The 14,317-nt window shown below is 38.8% G+C and overlaps 1 protein-coding gene across 9 annotated transcripts in view; it reads right to left on the reverse strand.

Annotated features, from left to right (window-relative positions):
- Positions 1-14,317, reverse strand: part of MECOM (MDS1 and EVI1 complex locus) — a 679,763-nt gene that overhangs the window by 38,574 nt on the left and 626,872 nt on the right. For 7 of the 9 annotated variants that reach the window (XM_074190862.1, XM_074190864.1, XM_074190866.1 and 4 more), the window contains 4 exons: positions 13,608-13,710; positions 10,193-10,409; positions 4,209-4,356; positions 427-583 (listed from right to left, as the gene is read on the reverse strand). In XM_074190862.1, coding sequence (XP_074046963.1) covers positions 427-583; positions 4,209-4,356; positions 10,193-10,409; positions 13,608-13,710 — 625 coding nt within the window. The remainder of the gene's footprint in view (positions 1-426; positions 584-4,208; positions 4,357-10,192; positions 10,410-13,607; positions 13,711-14,317) is intronic. The other 2 variants (XM_074190863.1, XM_074190865.1) reach the window with 1 other exon arrangement.

Here is a 14,317-nt window from a genome sequence, read left to right on the forward strand (position 1 = left end):
CATTTGGCTGGCTGGCTCCGATCCGAATCCCTTGGAGGCCTGCCTTTTTTATTACAGAAACACTTTCATTCTTCCCCAGTTGTCTACAAGCTCCCCTCATGCTACTGATTCCACTGGCAAGAAGGGTCCCTGGGGGGTTTCAAGGGAACACAGCAAACAAATCTGAATGAGGGAAGAACCACACACACACACACATACACACGGACACACACACACACACACACACACACACACACGGACACACGGACACATCGGATACTAGGAAGTTACTGCAAGTACCCAGTCTTCAGTCCAATTTACCCTGTGACTGCTTGATTTTCTTCGATAATAAAGGACAGGAACCAACCAACCAAACCCTGTGCCAATGACCTTGCGAGAAAGGTCAGCCCAGTTTCGAGGGGTGGGCAAGGGGAATGAAGGACTTACAGATGAAGGGCTTCACACTGCTGTGGATGTGCTTGTGTTGTTTGAGGCCGGACGATGTGGCAAAGGTTTTGCCACACTCCGGGCAAGCGTGGGCCCGGGCTCCAACATGCTGGGAGCGAATGTGTCTCTGAAGGTTACTAGGGTCCGTGAAAACCTGCTAGGAAATGAGTACTGATTAATCAAGAAACTTAAGTCAAATCCAGAGCCAAGGAGACAAAAAAGAACATAAGAGAGCGTATTCCGGTTGACTTTGTTGTTGTCTTCCCCACACTCACTCCCACCAAGAGCCAAAGGACAGTAGGGTTTCATGAGTGGATCAGCAACATCTCCAGTTCTTTTAAGAGTTCAAGGGATGACCACCAGTGTTGGCTTTCTCTCAAGGTCACACTTCTTTGAATAGGTTGGGATTCCCTTTGTTCAACACTGTCACACTACACTGAAGGGAGGCAAAACTTTGAACAAATGGCCGCAAATCCATCTAAGAAAGGGCTCTAGTGCGGAGCTATAAACGTCAGCTTCTTCTTGTGGAAAAGAGCAGGGAACAGGGTATAAAAACCTGGTCTGATCCAGGTTCTACCTGTGTGACTTGGATCCAGTCACTTACAGTCTTCAAGACAACGTTGGTCATTTCTATGATGAAGGTGGCCTAGAAAAGACTTTTTTTTTTTTTTAATTTTGGTATGTCATAGACCTCTTAAGAAATCTGATAAAGCCTTCTCAGAATCACATTTTTTAAATGCAACAAATAAAATACATAGAATTACTATTCTATGAAATACAGTTATCAAAATATTAAAAACCAAGACCTCAGATTAAGAAGCCTCAAATTAGCCTTAAAGTCTGTCTGAATTCACTTCTCACTCCCTGCATCTATGATCCTAAGGGATCGCCTACCACCTGCTTCTTTGCCTGGATACATAGGCAGGTCTTCACAACTAAAGGAGAGTCTTCTTTCTCCAAGTGAAGTCACAGTCTCTCTCTCAAGAGAAGTCAGAGGTCAAAATTTACCTGGACTCAAGGTGTTATAAAGTCCCTTTGGGAAATGGAATACAAGGATCCCCTTGCCTCCCTGAAGCCCTCAAGAGCTCTGTCCATCTCCAGACACATCCTGTCAAATCTTGGTGTTTTTTTTTAATTCACGAGAGCAAAAATAAAAAAGATAACAATTGTTGTAATCTCTGACTTCCTCTGCCACAGATAGTTCCATAAGTGTCTCTGAGCCACTGGACATTTCCGTTATTCAAGGACTGTTTTGCTCTTTAGCTTTTGATAGAATGGAGGAGATCTGATGGATTTATTGTGCAGAACCCTCCTTGCCATTTGGGGAGACATTCTTTCCTCATAGACACTCTAGGTTTGATAAACTGGCCTATTGAGGATTCCATCTGTCACCTCTGTAAAGCGTCCTCCTTCCCCCATCCCTTCCCCAAGAATCAGTGCAATGGAATCATTTCCTGTTTCACTTATTAAAGCAATTTTCCATCCACCTCAAATTACCCTCTTTGTATTTATCTGTTGAGATGCTACAGCCCACTCCCCACTCTTCCCCTCTTCCCTCAGTTAAAGGTAAAACTGGTGATGGTGCAGTTTTATTTCTGTCTCTGTAGCCTTAACACTGAGCACAGTGCCTTATACTTATACATATTTAATCAGTAAGTGATTATTGGATGGGCCTCATAGCCTGGTGGCCAAATTAAATCAAATCCTACTGGAATCTGGATGGAAAATATTCTTACTAGTCATTTCCACTATCATAAACTTGTTAAGTTCCTTACAAATTTTTCATTTTAAAAGCTACAATAATGGTAATAATGATATTTATACAGCCCCTTGGGATTAACATATGCTTGGCATATGTTATCTCACATGATCCTCACAATGATGATGAGATTGGTATTGTCACTACTTCTATTTTTCAAATGAGGAAACTGAGGTAGACAGAAATTAAATAACTCATCCAGGGTCGCACAGCTTATAGATGTATGAGGTAGGATTCGAACTCATTTCTTCCTGTTTCCAAGTCTGGTACTCTAGTCACTATATGACTAATAAATATATATTATATAATTGCTTTCTAATATTATACAGAAATAAGTCATATATGTCATATAAAACAGTATGCAATATCATTGTTGTCTAATGTATGCACATATGTAATTGTCAAATGTTCACATATTTAATGTGTGCATTTATTATATAATTTTTGTCTAATGTGTATATTATATAATTATTTTCTAATGTGTGCATATTATATAATTACTGTCTAATAGGTGAATTTATTTTTTTAAGGTTTTTGCAAGGCAAATGGGGTTAAGTGGCTTGCCCAAGGCCACACAGCTAGGTAATTATTAAGTGTCTGAGACTGGATTTGAACCCACGTACTCCTGACTCCAGGGCTGGTGCTTTATCCACTGCACCACCTAGCCGCCCCTAATAGGTGAATTTATTATATAAGTGCCCATTTCTATAGATATGTTTCCATATCTATATACATTATATATTATTTGTATAATTTATTGGTTTTTATTCATATAATTTGTAATATATTATAGTCACATATCATACTACAAGATACATAGTTTATGATTTACAGTATAGAACAAGTAGTAATATATACTATAAATATATCCCTCAATATGCATACTGTTTCTTAGAAGGATGACTAAACAGGACAATGTACAGAGTTCTGGACTTGAAGTCACAGAAGTATGAGCTCACATTCCACCTCAGACCCTTACTGGCTGAGTGACCCTGGGCAAATCCTTAATTTCTCCCTGCCGTGGTTTCCTCAGCTGTAAAATAGGGCTAAGGGCAGCCCAACCTCCGAGGACTTAGTAACACTTTGTAAATCTTAGTGATATACCAGCTGTTATGATCACTGTCGGATGCATGAGTTGTATGTCAGATAGTGAGCATTTATTCAGCATTCATTACATAACAGGAACACACATAAACAAGTATAAATTCCTGCATGTAAATATTTAGGTATGTATAAATACATGCATATTGACATGTATGAGGATTTTCTATATAGAAAAAACATATCTCAATGGATGTTGTTATTCAATTAGTTGTGTCCAACTTTCTGTGACCCCATTTGGGATTTATGGCAAAGATTCTCGAGATGTTTGTCATTTCCTTCTCTGGCTCATTTGACAGAAGAGGAAACTGAGGCAAACAATTAGATGACTTGCCCAGAACCACCCAGCTAGTAAGTGTCTGAGCGGTCTATAGTCTATACCACCTAGTTCTCCCTATCGATAAATACATTGATCTAATGTATGCATGTACAGTATATACCAATTGTGTGCGCTAAGCCAGGGCTGGGGAAGACACGGACAAAATGAGAAACAGTTCTTGCCCTCAAGGATTTTCTATTCTCCAGAGGAGAAGCCGAGAGAGGAAAATGTGAATGTGTGTCTCCATCGGTAGAAAACTGCAAAAGATGCCATCGTCCAGAGTGGGCCAGATGTTCCCAGTCTATAATTCCAGAAAAGCTCCAGGCCGTGAAGTCAGGAACCCCCACCCCGGTTGCACAATGCCTCATCCCAGGGTTCACCATAAAGACTTGCCTTCCTTCCTCTTCCAAAATAAAAGGAGCCATCCCCAGACCGAATGTTTTTCTTCACTAGAGTAATGCCCCTTAGCATCGTTACACTCTGTCTTCCTTTTCTGAACTATTTATCGTTTCTCCACTCAGGGCCTGTTTTTATATAGAGTGGCAAGTGATGGATGGAGAAGGATTGTAGATAGGGACTAAATAGCCTACAAATTCACGGTACCTTGGCACAATTCTCGCATTCGTAGTGCTTCCCGCTATCGTGGGACATCTGGTGGCGAATTAAGTTGGACTTCCAGTTAAAAGCCTTGGGACACTGATCACACTTGTATTCTCTCTCTTCCGTATGGGATAGCATGTGTTTCTCCAGGCTGTGAAGACAAAAATTGATTTGAATAACAGCCTGCAAAAAAGGGAAAAAAAAATCACACACCACAAATCAGTAAGCAGTTGATTCAACTGATCTCCCTTTAAAAAATATGAGATAAGGAAGAAATATGATGACATGAAGGACCAGTGCTCAAAAGAATCAAACTGCTTGTTTCCATTTATTAATGCAGAGAACTGCATCTTGCAAGGTTGATACGGTGAAGCCCTACCCTTGGTTCCCTCCAGGCCTGGGTCATCTGCCAACCTAGGGGCATTGCAGACAATCAGCTCCTTGTTCTGGATCTCTTTCCTGTGCAAGATTCTGACAGTAGCACGTGCTGCTAAGACTCACTTAATTCAACTACAAACACTCAAACAGAGGAAACTTAAGAACATGTAATGAGGCCCTCCACCATTAATGTGTGTCTGTCTTTGGGTGAAGAAAAGCCTTTTGTTTCCACCCTTATCGCCATATGGGAAACTAAGTTGGCAGTGAAACGGCAACTTCCCAAAATGACCCTGGAAAGAAAGGAAAATATGAGCCGAGATGAACGGAGACATTAGCAAAGAGAAAGAAGAAAAATGTCGCACAGTAAGTAAAATCTCAGATTCATAAATAAGAGGACAGATACATGATTGGGAGCTTCTTAGAGGAGGCTCTCCCTGTGTTTAAATATGGTGTTTTCTCAACTCCACATCTGACATAATTTATTGGTGATGTGTCATCAATGAGAAATACAAATGAAAGGCTGCGGCCAGTCGTGAAGTGAGAGGTTTTCCAAGGTCAGCAGATGAATTGCCCCATATGGAAATTAAGTTTCTTCTCTTCTTCCTAGCCATATGAGTTCCAATCTTGCCACATAATGCTCATTTGAAAGCATCGTATATCTATGACATATAACCTTCCCTACAATGCGCACTGTCCATTGAGGCACCCAAAGAAAGAAATTAGGTGGGATGAGGAAGAAACGCCATGATGCCAACCACCAAAAGCCTATCATCCATTAGCACCATACTACTTCTAGTCATTCTCGGTGGCTTTTGTCACCAGATGAAACAATTTTGTCCTACTGCAACACCATGCATTAAAAGAAGATTACGATGACACAATGGGAATTTCACTGGTTCTGGGTTTAAATATTGGTTCTGCCAATTACAAGACAGTTGGGCGTGGCTAGACTTGAGTCAAGATGGTGCAGTGGATAGATCACTGACTAGCATTTAGGGAGACAAGTTCAAATCCAACCCCAGATATTAACAACTACGTGACACTAGGATTCACTTGTGAATTGATATTCTCCATCTCACAGGACTGTTGTGAGGTTTAAATGATTCACCATATGTAAAGTATGTGGCAAACTTAAAGCACCATGGAAATTAGCTGTCACCACTTGGGTGACTTGGGCAAGTCATTCTAGTTCTCTCAGCCTTTGTTTCCCCATCTGTAAAATGAGTTAGTCTTGATGGCTTCTAATGCAGCTTAGCTGCAACTAGATGACACTATTTATAAAACATTGTACCTTGCTAGCTGTGAGACCCTGGGCAAGCCACTTAGCCTCTGCCTCATTTTTACTTATCTGTAAAATAGGTATATTAGCAGCCCTATTGCTCTGAGGATAAAATATCTGTAAGTGCTTTTCAAACTAAACTTTAAGGTACTATCATCAGCATCTTCATCGGTATCATTATAACTGTTGTTGTCATTTGTATTCTTTATCATATGTCTAAGGGAAGAAATGCTGGCTGTTTTCAAGTATTAAATGGCTGCTCTTGGAAGGATTAATTTAGATGATGTTAGTTTAATCCCAATTTAATCCCAGAATTAAGTTCAATGGGAGGAAGTTGATGTGAGGTAAATTAAAGTGAAATTTAAGGGGAAAACTCCATAATTTAACCTATTAAAAAAGGAAGGGATTTAGCAACCATACCCACACCCTTTCAGAACTATCCTTAAGAAGTGATAGGATGATTTCTTTTCGGCAGTGGGGAAAAGGAAATTTTCCTGTTCAGACACCAGTTAGGCTAACCAGTCTCTGAGTTTTCTCACAAATCTGATAATTAATTCTGCAGGTAAAATAATCAATTAATAATCAATATGGCAGAGCAAGATGCCCAGGTTTTTAGCTGGGTCTCAGTCTTCCCCTTCACAAATTTTATAAAGATTTTTCCACTGTATCCAAGCAGGGCAGATTAATTCCCTTCCTAATTTGTGTCTCCATAACATATGGAGATATTTTTTAAAAAATGGAACAGGGAACCAATTCTAAGGAATTGTTAACCATTCACTTTTTAGCTCACTAAATTGTAAGCTTCTTGAGGGGCTGTTCCATTCTTATCTCTCTATCCCTCAAATCCAATGAAGGGTCTTGTGCTTTTGACCCTTACAAAAATGTTTGATGAACTGGTTTGTGACAGGAAAAAAAAAACTACATATTATTCATATAAATAAATATTTATGTGAATGTTCAGTTATCCTAATGAAGCAAGTGAATTTCTAGGAATTTTTCCATTCATATTCCAGATCCAGTTTATTCTTAATTATTTTCTTATTTATTCTTTTAACCTTCTCTCTTTCCTTCCCCTCACTGAACCAAGAATGAAGAAATGCTTTTGTTTTCTTCATTTGACAAACAGCAATGACAACAACCCCTTAGTCTTGGGTCAACAGTAAAATTGGTGTTTTCCACCTATCCAAGGGTTAGACAGCCAAAATGGATAATTTGTGACCAAAAATGGAAAGAAAAAATTCTGGAACAAATAATTTAAAAGGTCTCTGGGGTAACCTCCATATATTTTGTGATCTAGCAACCATTATTTATTAAGAGCCTGCAGAATGCTAGGGACTATGTAAATCAAGGAGGTATAAATACAAAAATGATAAGAGTCCCTGCTTACAAGGAATATATGATGTGTGGAGGTATTATAATAGGATTATGTGATGTAAAAATTCTAGTATTCTTTACACTTGTTTGTCTGTCTTGGATTATCCATTTGTTTCTGAGGGAAAAAAAAACAAAAACACTAAGGTCCAAATTCTAGACTTTCCCAAAGATTTCCAATAGATTTTTCCACTTCAGGGCAATATAATAAATGCCTATTTCCTATAAAATGTATGGATTAAAATTAACCACTAAAATACTTGTTGGATCTTGAAAAATATCTAATAACAAAATGGTATTGGTATTTCATGCTCTCTTCCTTTCCCTTATCAAATTTCTTAATGAAAAGGGGGGTAAATCTAACCTCACAGGTTTTAAGACTTGATGGGATGTGACTCATGACTGGAATCCCACAATGAAAAGGCATACATACTTTATTCAAAACTAAAAGATTAGATAAGTGGGGTGGTGGGTTGGCATTATATACTGAGAAGATAAATTTCAGTGAGGTAATCCATGAACCAAAGGGGGAAACCAGGTGGAGAACATTTGGGTGAAAAACAATGAAGGAAGAAAGGGAAACCATTCTGTGGTGGCAGCAAACTACATTCCATCCAGCAAATTGTGAAAACAGACTATGAGTTTTGGAAATAGGCCACAAAACTGGCATACAAGATATAGGAGTCATGGGGAACATGAGATATTCAGCAATCCAGAATTTTTTCTCTTCTAAAATCAAAGTAGCTGAACAAATCACAATGTGCTTTTATGATCAATTAATACATTCTTCAAAAGGAAGGATAAGCAAATTCGAAAAGTGGAAATTATATGGAAACCTGGAATGGAAGTGACCACATCATCTTGGAGTATATGATAAAAAAGGGAAAGGCTGACAAGGTTCGACCCAGACTAAATTGTGAGAGAAAGGAAATTGGAGTTTAAAAATAAAAGAAGACAAGAATCAGAATGGCCACCAGAGTCAAGATAAGTAAAGAGATGGTAAGAAGGAATCTAGGCACTGCAAATGAGTTCCATTCAACCACACCTGGACAAAGTACATTCAACTACACCTGGTCAAAGAAATTATGGATGTGACTGTAGGCCTGTTATCAATGGGATCTTCAAAAAACCTGGGAAATTATGGGAAAGGGACCAAAGGATTAAAGGCCGGCTAATGTCCCTATTTTCAAAATGTGGGAAAAGGTGGATTTTTCAAACTACTAATTGGTCAACTTGACTTTAATTAGCAGGAAAAAAAAAATTCTAGCCATATTGTTACTGAAATGGTTTTAAAAGTCTTTAGAAAGAGAAGCTGTGAATCATCAAAGGCCAATATGGGTTCATGAAGAAAAATATCATGTTACACTCATCAACTTTATTTTTTTTTTACTTTTTTATTTAAGAGTTAGAAGACTGGTAGAGAACTGGAAACTCTTGTAAACACAGTATAACAGGATCTGAGCAAGGGATTTGACAAACTACTTCATGACAACATTGTGAGCCAGATAGAGAGCTATAGGCTGGGTGATAGTACCCTTGGGTGGATTAAAGAATTGCAAAACCAATGATTATTAGTAGACTAGAGAAAATTTTCCAGTAGATCAATGCTGAAAGGCTATGTCTTTATCCTGGATCACTCAGAAAAGGTTTATTCAGTGTTTATAATGTTCTAAGGTACTATCAGAGGCAATCACTGGGTAGATAATGAAGAAGAAGAAGAAGAAGAAGAAGAAGAAGAAGAAGAAGAAGAAGAAGAAGAAGAAGAAGAAATGGTTTTTGTCCTTTGTTCCCAAAGAGGACTAACATAGTATCAGTATGTTAGAGTCAAGTTACAGCGTATCTGCCTGTGGCTGATCAGCCCAATACAAGCTCCAAAGGTGTGGCACAAATAGTCCATGAACAACAAAATTAACAATAATTGCAAAGATAACATTTAAATGGAGGTTACAACACACGAGGCACGGTTCTCAGACTTTATAGATGCTTATGTCATCTTATTTGAGCCTTGCACCAACTCTGGTAAGTATGTATCACTATTATTTCCATTTTACAGTTGAAGATTCAGACAGTAACAAGTTAAATGACTTGCCCAAAGACACACAGTTAGTAAGTGCCTGAGAGTAGCCTTGAACTCCAGCCTTCCTAATTCCAAAGCCAGTGGTCTAGCCATTGCACCAGCTACTTGCCTCTATACTAAAACAGAAATGAAACCTCTCTGCCCTGAATTCAAACCTGTATTTTCTCTGTTCTATTCAGTGTTCAGTCAAGGGTTTGGACTGATCAAATTCAAAAACATAAAGCCGGCAAGGATGGTTTACTTTTAAGATAAAGAATTAGGGATAAAAAAAAATCTCAACAGACTTGAACAAGGGGCCAAATCTAATAAACTGAAATCTACAATTGAGTTAAAAAATTAACTTGAGAGGTGCCGGATGAAGGCCAGATGACAAGGCAACAATTTGTGTAGGGGAGAAAAAACAAGATTTTAATGGATTTTAAATTCAACAGATTTCAAGATGGCAGCCGAAAAAGAGAATTCTGTAAGGCAGAAAAGGGAAAGAAAAAAGGAAGAAGAGGGTGAGTAAAAGGAAGAAGAGGGAAAGAAAAAAGTTAGAAGGGAGAGAGCAGGCAAAAGAAAGAGGGGAGAAAAGGAGAGGAAAGGAAACTGTACTTTGTATTTACACAAAGTTGAGACTGAATTGATTCAATGACAAAAAGTGACCCCTTTCTAATTTAACCTTTATGAAAAGCAATACAAAACACTATTCCTAGTCTCATATCCAAAAATATCTTCTGATCCCACAAAATATTCTGCATTGTGTTTTTCATGTTTCAGTACAATCCTCCCAAAATTCCCTTGGCACAGCAGCCCCAAAATGGTTCATTTCCAAACACCCTACCCAACAAACTCCCCAGCACTAAACTTGTACTTCTCTTCTCCCAGATTGGTGTTTCTAACCTTTGCAAATCTGGAAAGACTTGGTCACACTCTTTACATTCTTGGATTTCCTGCATCTCCCGAAGGTCACTCTCACTGTCCAATTTTGGCTGGAAGTCCTCTTCCACCATGGAGAAAGCTGAGTGTGGGGTGCTGCAGGGGAATTTCTGGTGATCCACCAGTTCGGCTTTGGATTCAAAGAGTTGATCACAGTCCTCACAGCGGTACTGACGCTCTTCTGTAAAAAGAAGGTAATAAATAAAGAGAAGGAGTCTCTTCTCCCACTAATGTGCCACTATCAGTCAAAGACTTCAAAGACTTCACCAAATGCTGGAAAACATTGAAGCTATTTGTGGTCATCATAGTACTCTCACAAGAAACAAGCTGCCTGGTTCTAGTTCCATAATAGCACACCTCCAGAGGCCAAGGAACTCTCCTTTCCACCCCTGTTCCCCGACTTTCTGACACGGGTTCGTTAAGGACAACCAACCCCAAAATGATAAGGTCAGGAGCTTCAGTTGTTACCTGCTCCAAACTTACATCTTACAGGTGAGGAAGCTGAGGCCCAGAGAGGTTAAAGGTTAGTTACCTAAGATCAGAGCAGAGCTTTGTGTCAGCGATCTCTGCCATATCAATGGCTACTTCATTCCCATTTTTAATACACATTATCCAACCACGCCATCCCTCTCCAGGTTACCTTGCTTTGATTTCATCCCTAGGCCTTGGTATCTGTTTTAGTTGGCATGTGTGTGTGTGTGTGTGTGTGTGTGTGTGTGTGTTGTGTGTGTGTGTTGCTGATGTTTTCACCGTACCTGTGATTTTATTAGTGTAGGGAGCTCCCATCAAGCCAGATGGGCCTGGACCAGGGGCCCCACCATCTCATTCTTAGAATCTAGGCTTCTCTTCATGGCACCTAACTGATATTAACCCAGTCCCAAGTGCAGAAGCTAGAGTCCCAAAGCAAGTCGGAGAAAAACGCTGCCTCTAATATGGCTTTTGGCCTGTTAAAAAGGGATAGGTCACCATCTCAGAATGCTAAGGCTCCTGTAAATGGAAACTAATAAACAAAGGCTGTAGACGCACTTGGGCTCATGCTATCACATGGGACCAGAGTGAATAACACTGCAGTTTAATCAAGGGCATCATGAATGCCCATAATTTATGAATAGCAGTCAGAGGCCCAAAGGGAATTCAACCATCCACTCAATCCAAGATAACCTTTTATTGTCTTTTGGACTAATAATTTGCTGTTTGAAGGGGAGGAGGAGTGGGCAGGGGAGGGAAGAACAACTGTTGGGAAAACTTTTAAAGTTAAAAATACAATTGTTTAAGGAAGCATAACATCAGAGGGACGTCAGATTCTGTTTTTCATTTAGCTAAGTCTTCTCCCCTGCTGTGTGAGAGAGAGAATTTAGAAAAGCAATGAGGCTTTCCTTTGCAGGGTTCATGAGTCCCAGACTGGTAGCTCTTCCTGGGGCCAATGCCACTTGTTTACAGTCCATATGCTCAAAAGTTCTGATAAGAACCAACAAAAAGAAGTTAACGAAAACCCCAAGGTTTCAGTTCTATAGACTATGTATATTTTTTCTAATGAGGACTATGTAAGCAGTCTGCCAGGGCAGGTGGCAAGTTCTCTCCCATTCCTACAGTGGGCTGAGATTCTGAAGAAATCTATTCAAATGGAAGAGATGGAATTCCATCCTGAATGAGAGAAAGAACTACTTCCTCCAAATTGGCAAATTCTATTCCTCTATGATTTATTAACAATCTAAAAATACCCCAGAATTTAAGCTATCACTAGATTATGGTAATCGTCCCATCGTTATATAGTATATCTATTCTTACCACAAATAAACCTGTTGTATGTGATTATCCCAAATTTGTAGATTAGGAAAATGAGTTTCAGAAAAAGTTAAGTGTCTTACCCAACGTCACACAGATAGTAAAGGGTAAAGTTGAGACATGAATTCAAGACCTCAAACTCTAAGGCCAGTGACCTTACTTTTACGCTAAACTTGCCCTCTGTATTTAAAAAGAGTTCATATTTTAGGTGATGAGAAATGAAAAGAAGGAAAGGATATGGTCAGCTTACTTCCCAGGACCTTAAATCACTACACGCATTATTTATTCTTCTGCTAACACAACCCACTGAACTAATGATAAGTATCCAGACTGATTCCATCCCCCTTCCCATTATACACAAATACCCTTGATCCGTGAAAAGCTAATATAAATTCCCATACTTCAAGGGAAGTAAACTAGCTCACTCTCTCTCCTCTCCCTCTTCCACCCCTCTCTTTCCTGATCTCATGCTTTACCTACTTTCCTTCCAACAGGGTCTATTCCCCCAAATTTATTTAAAGCTGATGAGATTTGCATCAATTGGGGGCAAAGAATTCCTTAGCAGCTCTGATATTCTCCAACTATATTCCAGAGAAGCTGTGGAGATTCTTTCAAGATCTTTCTACACCAAGTAATTAGGCTCAAGTGCAACATCACCTCACAGCTATCAAGTAAGAGACATTTTTTCCTTCACATAAAGTTGATATGGAATATTTATGGCATCTTCCCAGAGTCTTTATGACTTTCATCTCAGTCACTCTTACTGATACTAAATACCACTGGTAAAAGTATTCTTATACTGGCAAGGGCAATGACAAAGCAATCCAAACAATGACTCCACGTTCAACTTTTTCAGCAAGGTTCAGTTGGCACCATGATGGATTTGGAGTCAGGATGATCTGAATTTGAATTTTACCTCACACACTTATTCACTGTTTGATCCTAGATAGATCATCAATCCTCTCTGTGACTCAGTTTCCTCATTTATAAAATTAAGGGGTTGGAATCAACCCCTTAGATTTTTCAGTTCTGGGTGTGTGTGTGTATATGGTTGTATATGGGTATGGGTGTGTGTGTGTGTGTGTGTGTGTGTGTGTGTGTGTGTGTATGTGTAAACCTTCCTTTTCTCTTTTCTGAGGAATGATCAGCTTCCTTTGGTTTCATAAATTAACATGGAACAAGATCAAGATAAAAAAATTATTCACCATAAAAACTGTAATACTGACTTATCATGGCAACCATCTTGTAAATAAATATTCTAATTTACCAATTCCACCAGCATTTCCAATGAGATTTTATATATCAATTTTCCTTCTGCATAACTATTCTCTAAGCCAAAGATTCTCAAATCATGTGGTCTCAGAAACCCTTTCTTTACATTCTTCAAAATTACTAAGGACTCTACCAAAGAGCTTTTTATATGAATCATATTTGTGGATGATTGCCATAATAGAAATTAAAATATCTTAGTAGAATAATGAAAACAATTTTGATCTCTGAACCCCCTCGAAAAGGTCTTGAGGAACCTTCCAGATGAGAATTGTTGCTCTAAGTAGACAGACCAAATCTACTTCCATCCTAAGAAATCACTAACCATGGATATCAGGCGCCATTATTTCATGGGGATACTCTTCACTCTTCATGTACAGTAAGAGCTCCTCTCCAGGTTCAATGTCCGTTACTACCCTATAAAATATCTGAAAGGAAAGAAACAAAAAATGAGATTTTTGGAATCAAGGTTTTGTAAAGTGTTTTTCATATACAATCTCATTTGCAAGCATAAGCATACATATGCATGTGTGTGGACACTGAGACATCTGGAGACATTCTCTTTTCTTAATAAACTAAAATTGGATCTCTATGGTATCAAGATTATAGCATCAAAGACTGAGAGTTAGTAGAAACAATTAGATCCAACCCTCTTCTTTTACATAGAGAATAAAAGCATCACTCCTTCAACTGTCCCATCGAATATTGCTTCCAAACAAGTCTACTGTAAAATGAGGAAAGCAGAGGACAAATGTAAACTTCCGAATCTTTCAATGTCTGGTATCTAGTAGGCATTTAATAAATACTCGTTGATCCCTTGAGTCCATGCCATAAACCAAATTCTCTACTAATGTATAAATGGAAGATGTTCATTCCCTAATGCAAAGACTTCAAAATAGGTAGACTTTATATACATTTTAGGCATGTATATACTCTTCCTAGCTCATGATCTCTTTTCTTCTCCACATTCATTGCCACACCACTTACTCTACCTTACAACACATATTATTGTGACTTTGTTTTACGTATGGAGAT

This window comes from Macrotis lagotis, chromosome 6 (assembly GCF_037893015.1).
Source record: "Macrotis lagotis isolate mMagLag1 chromosome 6, bilby.v1.9.chrom.fasta, whole genome shotgun sequence".
Taxonomy (NCBI): Eukaryota; Metazoa; Chordata; class Mammalia; order Peramelemorphia; family Peramelidae; genus Macrotis; species Macrotis lagotis.